At 42.9% G+C, this 9,914-nt stretch overlaps 1 protein-coding gene across 2 annotated transcripts; it reads left to right on the forward strand.

Annotated features, from left to right (window-relative positions):
* The first annotated feature begins 2,520 nt into the window (after window positions 1-2,520).
* On the forward strand, window positions 2,521-8,485 carry LOC102975900 (tripartite motif-containing protein 6). Of its 2 annotated transcripts, none has more exons than XM_007102989.2 (7): window positions 2,521-2,982; window positions 3,479-3,574; window positions 4,246-4,476; window positions 5,580-5,602; window positions 7,302-7,402; window positions 7,688-7,714; window positions 7,923-8,485. In XM_007102989.2, the coding sequence occupies exons 1-7, from the start codon at window positions 2,560-2,562 to the stop codon at window positions 8,483-8,485; spliced, it is 1,464 nt and encodes a 487-aa protein (XP_007103051.1). In that variant the 5' UTR covers window positions 2,521-2,559. The 2 variants fall into 2 exon arrangements, with proteins under 2 accessions (XP_007103051.1, XP_007103050.1); XM_007102988.2 differs by having other exon boundaries at window positions 2,560-2,982; window positions 4,252-4,476.
* The last annotated feature ends 1,429 nt before the right edge of the window (window positions 8,486-9,914 follow it).

Consider the following 9,914-nt stretch of genomic DNA (forward strand, 5'->3'; position numbering starts at 1 on the left):
GTTCAAAAATGGATGTGTTTCTTGCTCGAAGTCTGAATGGTACACCTCCTCGTAGAGTATATATTTCATTCACCGTTATTTCCCCATACCAACTATAGCACTGTGCTTGACTCTTAGATCCTCTCCCACAGCATGCCTTGTGTAAAAGCTGTGGGGTTGGGACAACTCGGAACCAGAAGTCACAAGATAGCCTCTCCTTCTTATCTTCCTCTCATACAATATATTTTTAATTGAGATATAGTTCACAGACCATAAAATTCATCCTTTAAAGGTATACAGTTCATTTTTTTGGAAAAATCACAAAGTTTTTCAACTAGCACCACTATCTTATTCCAGAATATTTTCATCACCCCCAAAAGAGACCCCAGACTCATTAGCAGTTATTTCCCATTCTCTCTCCCACCAACTCTTGACAACCACTAATCTACTTTCCATGTCTATAGGTTTGCCTACTCTAGATATTTCCTGTAAATGGACTTATACAGTGTGTAATCTTTTGTATCTGACTTCACTCACTTAGCATAATGTTTTCAAGGCTCAATCTTGTTATAACATGTATTGATACTTCATTCCTCTTTCTCCTCCATTTTTATACTTTTCTCCTATTAGCGATTCTGAAATACTTTCCCCAAATGCTCTAAGACCTCCTTCTCCTGACCATTCCACCTGCATACCTCTGTCTCAGGTCTTTTTTCTGTGAACTCTCGCTAGAACATATGTGGCCTCGACTCTCCCACCTGTCCCCTCTGTCCCCCACACACGGGCACCTTAAGACTCCTGTCAGAGTTTTGGACAGGCCTGGTGAAGTCTCTTCTCCCAAAGCACCAGGTCTGTGCCTGACTTTGACCACCTTCACCACTGTTTTTGGTTAAAGTTATGAGGTTTGAGGACAGAGCTTTGAACTAGGACTCTGGACATGATAGGTTCTGCCAACTCTACGTTTATTTATTTATTTTTTTCTGGTTTAAACTAGTTTAATGAAACAATAATGGCAAGAAACATTTATTGAACATATACTATATTCGGGGGATTGTCCTGGGTCCTCCAGGAGATACAGTGATAACAAATACATAGTCCAGATACATAGTTCTCAGGGGCTCTCAATCCGAGGGTAGATACACATGAAAACATCTAACCATAATACGAGACAGAATGCATCAGGGGCCGTAGCTGAGGGTCAACTAGTAGACATAGTAAACATCCATTGTTTCACCTGCCCACTGTCCCTTCTCTTCTCACAAGTCTCTTGGTTTTCTTTGGGCCACCCCTTTCACTCTCAGTTCACAGTGGAGCTGATTCAACCTCCATGTCCAGGTTTCTTTACCTGTAAAATAGGTATACTGACCCTACGTCGAAGCATAATTTTTTTTGAATATTTGAATTTTATTTTATTTATTTTGTTATACAGCAGGTTCTTATTAGAACACATCTACGATTTTATAAGATGTGTGATTTTATAAAATCACTTACTGTCTATTTCTCTATCAAGAGGCTAAAAATACTCTTATTTATTCAGAGTTTTCCTATGAGAGATAAAGAAAACAGGGGAATATGATTTTTAAATCACAACTGGTTATACAAGTGTCAATTGTAAAGATATAACATCACCTTATTGTGGTCATTTTTGTTTCTTTGGGTTTTTTTGGGAAGGTGACCATGAGAGATGAAAGGGCTCTGTAAAGAGCTGTTAGAAGGTAGACGTGTCGTCACAATAAATGATACTTTTGATCTTGGAGATTAGATCCTGGAGAGCAATGCCAGCACCATGTGAAAGAGAGGTGAAGGGGCTCATGAGAAAGGTCTAATCATCTATGGAGGGATGAGGAGGTTCTAGAGTTTTCTTCATCAAATGTTGAGGACCTGTGTGTTGGACACTGAGCTAGTTCAATAATGAACAAAAGCAGTCTCTGATCTCATGGAGCTTATATTCCAGTGGGAGGATTCAGGCAATTAAAGATCCATATTAGGTGGTGATAAGAAAGAAAATCAAGCAGGTAAATATATTGAGAGTGATGGTGTGGGTGGCCATGCCTTAGCTAGGCTTGACAGAGCAAACTCTTCTGATAAAACATGTAAGGAGAGAGTTGAATGAAGTCAGAGAGTCATGCAGATACCAGGGTGAAGGGGCTTCCTTGCAGCAGGAACAGCAAGTGCAAAAATCCTGAGGCAGCAGCATGTTCTGGTGCTTTGAACATTGAGGACGTGTTTTGGTGGACTAAGAAAAGGTTAAACAGACAGTGGCCTACCCAAGGCCACTTCTCTCCAGCACATCATTGTCCCTTCATCCAGTAGGAGTAAAAGGAAACCATGATCATTGCTCTAATGAGAGTGCAAATTGCTGTCTAATGTGAACAGAGGCAAAGAACATGTTTGAAGTTAGAATGAGAAGCTCTTGTTACCCCAGGTGCTTGACCTGTTTATCCAGAACAGTCAGCCTGCTTTTGTCTGCCTCATTTCTTACCCTGAACCCTTTTTTCTGGCCATCTCCCCAGGATTCTATACACAAGAAACACCTTAGAAGTCAGGGCTGGGCAGGCAGGAGCCAGGAGAGTAGCTACAATGACTTCAGCAGTCCTGGTGGACATCCAGGATGAAGTGACCTGCCCCATCTGCCTGGAGCTGCTGACAGAACCCCTGAGCATAGACTGTGGACACAGCTTCTGCCAAGCCTGCATCGCGGGGAATAGCAAGGAGTTGGGTATTGGCCAAGAAGAAGAGAGCAGCTGTCCTGTGTGCCAGACCAGCTACCAGCCTGGGAACCTGCGGCCCAATCGGCACCTGGCCAACATAGCGGACAGGCTCAGGGAGGTGGTGTTGGGCTTGGGGAAGCAGCTGAAGGTGATTCTTTGTGCGCACCATGGAGAGAAACTCCAACTCTTCTGTAAGGAGGATGGGAAGCTCATTTGCTGGCTGTGCGAGAGGTCCCAGGAGCACCGTGGTCACCACACGTTCCTCATGGAGGAGGTTGCCCAGGAGTACCAGGTGGGAGCCCAGATGGAGGGAAGGCAGGTGGGAACAGACTCCTTGGTAGATTATTAACTTTTCTTTATGCTCTAATCTAATTTCTTTGTAGTCCACCTATTTATGTAGAGGATGAACCTAGAAAAAGCCCCTCTGGCCAAGAGCAGAGACTTTAGCTCTCTCTCGCTGCTCATGATTGGCTCTGCATGAGTAGAGGATGCTGCTCGGGGCCAGTAGGGGGCGGGGCAGGTTGCGTTCAGGGGATATGTTGGCAGTGAGAGTAAAGGACTTAAAGTGGTTCATGGTCAGGTTCTTTCCCCTGGGGAAAAGAGAATCAGCCTATTTCCAGTGGTTTCTATCCACTGTTTATAAAAGATAACTTTGACCTTCTCAGTTTTTCGTTCCAGGACAGGCATCTCCTGAGGTCAGCATAATAATCTCTCCCCCATTCATTCCATGTCTCCGCACTGAAACAACTTGATACTTGATCCTGCTTGACTTGATGTGTTTCTTCCAGGAGAAGTTCCAGGAGTCTCTGAAGAAGCTGAGGCAGGAGCAGCAGGAAGCTGAGAAACTAACAGCTGTTATCAGAGAGAAGAGGGCATCCTGGAAGGTAAGAGGTATTCTTCTGAAGGTGTCCTGGGACAGGAATCAGGGCAGGGCATGGGGGCCGAGGGCAAAGGGGACCTAGTTCGGTCTGTTCCCTGATTTAGCTAGAAGAGCTTCCCTTTGCCTCGTCCTTCACTGCAACCCTTCCAAACAAGGGATTTGTTCTTGGTGCAGAGGCAGGGAGAGAGAAGGGGGAGTTAGAAAATGAACATATCAAAGGGAGTCTAGGTTTTTGAAGACAATCATGGGAGAGGAAACATGGCCATTGGCAGCCCTTAATTCCTGATTCTGGACCTTGTTCTATAGTTTCGAGCTTTGAAAGTTGGAAAAATAGGTCACGCACAGGCCGCTCTCAATATTGAAAACTGGAAGGGGAGGCTGATGGCGAGTCCTGAGAGGCCAGAGAGGCTGCTTGGAATCTAAATCTCACCTAGGAATCAAAGTCTCTATCTCAGAAGCCTAGATAAGACAGCCTGGGGCCAATGGTCTGAGAAGAGCTGAAGGGAGAATAGGAGAAAAGAGCAGGTTCTACAGGACTTACTTCCCCATTTGTTCATTCCCCCCACCCAGTGAGACCTGCCAGGAAAGCAGTGCAGAGCCTTCCTCCCCACCCCTTATACAGGAGACCCTCAGCTCAACAGACTAGCAGCCTCTTTCTCTTCCATGTTCCTGAAGAATCAGATGGAACCTGAGAGACACAGGATCCAGAAGCAGTTTGATCAGCTGAGGAACATCCTGGACAGAGAGGAGCAGCGGCAGCTGAAGAAGCTGGAGGAGGAGGAGAGGAAGGGGCTGAACATCATAGCAGAAGCTGAGGGTGAGCTGATCCGGCAGAGCCAGTCCCTGAGAGAGCTCATCTCAGACCTGGAGCACCGGTGTCAGGGGTCAACAACGCAGCTGCTGCAGGTAGGAATCGCAAAGGAGCTAAGAGGAAGAGGCATGAAGTGTCACCCTGATTTGATCATTTGAGTTCCTTATTACAAGTATGCCTTAAGATTGATACAATCCTGGATCCACCTCTACCACTTTACATATGCAAGCGAGCCAGTTTGAGTTGTGTTTTTGTCAAATACAACCAAAAATAGCTCCAATACCATGAAAATAGTTATTCCTGTGTTACATAGATCAAACCCTTGGCCTTTTCTTCTGCTGCATTGAGGTGTATAGAGCAGAAGTTAGGAAGACCAATTCGGAGGCCATGAGACGATTCTACTCAAATGAGGCAGGCAGTGGCAGTGATGATGGTAAAGAGCAGTAAGGGTGTGAAATGCACTGGCTTGGTCTAAGATGGGATGTCAGGTAGTTTTTAGGACAGTACTTTGTCTACATTTGGTGACTGGATGCTGGGATCATTGAGGAAGATGGAAGATAACAGAAGAGATCTCATGGTTGCAGGAAAGGTAAGTTTTCTTTCAGATATCTTGAATTTGTGGTGCCCGTGGCTTATGTGCTGAGGTATATAAAAGAGATGTAAGCAGAAGTACAGATTTAGGAATCATCAACACATGTGTGTGTTGAAATCGAGAAAAATACACAAAGTCAGCAGAGGTAGCATAGAGGGTTAGGGGAGGTGGAATTTGAGAAACAATCACATTTATGGCCCTTGTGTCCTCAGCAACCAGAATGTGAGCATCTCGAGGACAGAAATCAGGACTTAGTCATGTGAGAGCATCTAGAAGCAGGCACAGTGCCTGGCAAATAAAAGATGAGGTACATATGTAACACCACACACACACACACACACACACACACACACACACAAACACACACACACTGTTGTAAAAATAAAGGTACTAATGAATGAATTGAATCATTTCCTGACATCCCTACATAGGGTCTCAGGGAGAGTCTGCTTTGAGTTCTTATCTCTACTTTGTGGCCTCCATATTGGATCATCTCTATCTCTATCATCATGGGGTGGTGGGAATATGGGATGAGGGACGCGGATGAGGCTGTAGTAGAGGACAAGGCCTATTACCCTTGACTTAACCTGTCTCTTTCTTTCCTAGGATGTGAGTGATGTTGCAAAAAGGTATGTGTAGAACATGACATGGTTACCTTGGGTTGACAAAAGACTCCTGTACCCATAGAGTTATCTTGTGGTCAGTGGGAAAGGAAAAAAAAATCACACAGCAGGGAAGATTTAGGACTATGGTGTCTTGAGTTGCTTTTCATGAGAATTTGGGGTCCCCCAATGTAAAGGGAATGACTTGGTTTCTATGGTAGGAGAATTTGAGTGGCAGAAGGTCACAAATTGGGACAGTAGTGTTCTTAAGAATCAAGGATTACCATATCACTGACTCCCCACGTACCTTCTTTTCCACAAACCTCTGTACCTGCTTCCAGTCCTGATTCTAGTAGTTCATAGCTACCTCAAAATACACAGGGATTTTCTTTGCCCACATACTTTATCAGAGGGAAATTTCCCATTTGCTTTTTTTTCCAAGGTCCAGAAATCAGCTCTTGGGACAGCTGCTTAAATTTCCCTTTCCCCTTTGGCTTTGGAACAGGCCATGCCTTGCTACCTAGTTCTCCTCAGACTTCCATTTTTTCTCAATTCCAGTAAAAACATAGACCTGAGGTCTTGAAAAGAGTGGCTTTGGCCCTGGAACAAAAACATGTTCTCTATCACCTACTCTAGAATTTCATTCATCAAGGTGACCTCTAAAGTAGCCCACATACCTGGTACCTTGAAGCGCCTCACGAACACATAACCTATGGAGCCTGTTGTCCCTTCAGAAGTCTTTATTCTCAGTTTGGAAGTGAGGACGTTTCCTTTCTCCAACTGGCATAACGTTCCCAGAGACCAAGAATCCCAAGAGGCTGTTCTGAAGGTCTTTCTCCCTAGGCCTCTGCAAGACCTTGAGACCTAAACCACAGACTCTTCTAAGCGAGCCCGTCACCTGATACTCTGAAAGCCCTAGCAGCAGGTCCTGATGTCCTGCCTGTCAACACAGATACCTGTAGACCCTCTAAGAGGGTGCTGACATTTTAAGTATTTTGTATCTTTTTTAGAGGTAGCAAAGGATTTCCCAGCCATTATTTTATTTAATATTATACAGTCTCTAGGATGCAGAGAAAGAAGGGAAAATTATTGTATTTTACAAAACAACAACAAACCAAACAAAGAAACAAAAATGAGCCTTTGAGAGAAAAATCCTATCAACTTTTTTTTAAATTGATGTATATATAGTTGATTTGCAAGAGTATATTAGTTTCAGATGTACAACATAGTGATTCAATACTTTTATAGATTATATTCCATTTAAAGTTATTATAAAATATTGGCTATATTCCCTGTTCTGTACAAAAGATATATTCACCCCAGTATTCATCGCAGCTATTTATGATAGCCAAGATGTGGAAGCGACAGAAGTGTCCCTCAACAGATGAATAGATAAAGAAGATGTGGTATGTGTATATATATATATATATATACACACACACACACACACACACAGAGAGAAAGAGAGAGAGAGAGAGAGAAAGAGAGAGATACTACACAGCCAATTAAAAAAGAATGAAAATCTTATCAGTGTGTACACAGATGGTGAGAAGCTAGTTTTTAGTCCAGTTCTGGCTCCTATGCCAGAGTTCTCTGCAGAATGATGCTAATTTTCTTCAAGAAAGAGTGTTGAAGTTCACCAATGGGCCTGGGAGATGAAGGAGACAGGTGTTAGAGACACCCAAGGTTAGCAGTGTTGAAGATTCATAATGTCTGTTCTCTCTAGGAGTGAATTCTGGACCCTGAAGAAGCCAGAAGCTCTCCCCACCAAGCTGAAGAGTATGTTTCGAGCCCCAGATCTGAAAAAGATGCTGCGAGTGTTTAGAGGTGAGGAGTTTCAGGGAACAGCGTTTGGATGAGGGATCATGGTAGTATAGGAAATAAAAAGAATGAAGGGTATGGTTGGTATTTGGGAATAGTGTCAGAGAAAGAGATCAGAGAAGGAGGGACACAATGTGCTGAAGAAGATGCAGGTCATACTGAAGGGGGAATGAAATGGCCAGTTCACATCCTTATAGAATTCCCTGCCACACCTCTCAGCCAGGTAAGGGAGAGACAGCAGACCTGTGACTGATGGTTCTATATAATGTGATTGACTCTTTTTCATTACAGAGCTGACAGATGTCCAGAGCTACTGGGGTAAGTAGAAACTGTGGCCTCTTTGAGCTGACATGTCCTTGCCAAACATACCCACACACACTCTCAGGTATGAGGTGTTGCTGTTTCCCCCCAGCCCCCCACCACCTAGCTCCAATTCCTCCCACGCATATCCCGCGCTTCCTCTTCTCAGAGTCCTAAGACCCACATACCCATTCTCATCTGCTGATGCTGTACCTTTCTCCCACAGTGGACGTGACTCTGAATCCACACACGGCTAATTCAAATCTCATCCTGTCTAAGAACCGGAGGCAGGTGAGATATGTGGGCGCTCAGCTGTCTGGGTCTCATCTGGAAGAGCATTATGGCTGTGGTGTCCTGGGCTCTCAGCACTTCTCCTCAGGAAAGCATTACTGGGAGGTAGACGTGGCCAAGAAGACTGACTGGATCCTGGGGGTGTGCAGTGATTCAATGGGACCTACGTTCTCTTTCAACCAGTTTGCGAACAATCGGAATGTTTACTCCCGATACCAGCCTCAAAGTGGATACTGGGTGATTGGGTTACATCATAAGCACGAATACAGAGCCTACGAGGAATCGTCCACCTCCTTGCTCCTCTCCATGATGGTGCCCCCTCGCCGAATTGGGGTGTTCTTAGACTATGAGGCCGGCACGGTCTCCTTTTACAATGTCACCAACCACGGCTTCCCCATCTACACCTTCTCTAAGTATTACTTTCCTACCACCCTTTGTCCGTATTTTAATCCTTGCAACTGTGTAGTCCCGATGACCCTGCGTCGCCCAAGCTCTTGAACTTTCTGCTATTCCCACCGTCTGAGCCGTACCCTCTACTCTAAGGCTCTTCTGCATCTCAGTTTCTCCTTTCTTACCTCCGATTTTCCTGTGCTCTCACTCCTTGCCTGTTGAACATTTACTCAGTGCTAGAGTTGAGTAACCCAGTGGTGACAGTGAACATCCTTGACAGATTAATTACAGATCTTGAGATGGGTGAGGGGTAGCTGTCAACATTTTTCCTTTTTTTTTTTTTTTTTTAAAGAAAGAATTGGAAAATTTTATTCGAGCCAAATTCGAGGATTATAACCTGGGAAGAGCATCTCAGAAAGCTCAGAACTGTTCCCTCAACATTTTACCATTAAGCATGGTATTTGGTGGAGATTTTTCTTTGTTGATGTTTGGAATCAAATTTAGGAAATTCTCTTCTATTAATTTGATGTCAGTTTTTGTACTGAGTGGAAAGTTGAATTTCAACATATATTGTCGCTGTAATTATTAAGATAATCACATGTCATTTTTATTCTGTTCTTGGAATACATTGATTTATTTCCATTTTTAAATCTAACACAGATTTCTGGAATAAACCACTATTATTCTTCATATGCAATGCTGGATTTGTTTTTGCTCATACGTTGTTTAGGTTTTGTTTTTATCTCTGTTTATGAAAGAAATTGACCTGGAATTTTACATTCTTGTAACGTCGTTGTCAGGTTTTATAAAATGCAATACATGGGCAAAGAAATTGCTGGGTTTTTGTGTAAGTATATATAGGATTGAGTGCTAAAATCTATTATAATGTTAATTTGGGTGGCTTTAAATTCAATTTTAAAAAAAGATTCTAACTTCAGTTTTTACTACAAACTTCATGGATCTTAAAAATCGAAGGTAGTGATTGAAAAAAAAAATCTAAACACACTGAAGTAAAAACAGGGGAGAAGAGGAAAATGATCAATCCAATACAGATTTTTCTGTCAGAATGGGAGGAAAATGTAAAAAGAAAATAATATGAAGCACTTTTAGGAAGAAAATGATTTCTTCTAGCTTCTCCATACCTCCTTTTCTTTATGATCAAACATGAACAGCTTGTGCATGAGCACTTTGCCTTTGGGAGAGCTATATGCTTTTTGAGCTAACTGTAAAAGAAATTATGATGAGGGGGCTGTAAGGATGGAATGAATATCAAGGAGTTGAATATCAAGATCTGGCTGTCCACTATGATAGCCAAGAGGCTCCGGTGGCTGTTGAACACTTCAGACATGCCTAGTCTGAATTGAGATGTGCTGTACATATAAAATACACACCAAATTTTGAAGACTTAGTTCAAAATATAATGTAAAATATCTTATTAATAATTTTCATATTGTAGATTGCAGTGATGATAACCTTGATATATTGGATTAACTAAAATATATTTACCTGTTGCATTTGACTTTTTTGATGTAGATAA

This window comes from Physeter macrocephalus, chromosome 16 (genome assembly GCF_002837175.3).
Source record: "Physeter macrocephalus isolate SW-GA chromosome 16, ASM283717v5, whole genome shotgun sequence".
NCBI lineage: Eukaryota > Metazoa > Chordata > Mammalia > Artiodactyla > Physeteridae > Physeter > Physeter macrocephalus.

Bases quoted from the DNA above. Each gene is read 5' to 3' on its own strand.
- LOC102975900 (XM_007102989.2), top strand. From the start codon at position 2,560: ATGACTTCAGCAGTCCTGGTGGACATCCAGGATGAAGTGACCTGCCCC. The intron at 7,403-7,687 runs GTGAGGAGTTTC...TTTTCATTACAG, and splicing joins GATGCTGCGAGTGTTTAGAG to AGCTGACAGATGTCCAGAGC. The intron at 7,715-7,922 runs GTAAGTAGAAAC...TTTCTCCCACAG, and splicing joins AGATGTCCAGAGCTACTGGG to TGGACGTGACTCTGAATCCA.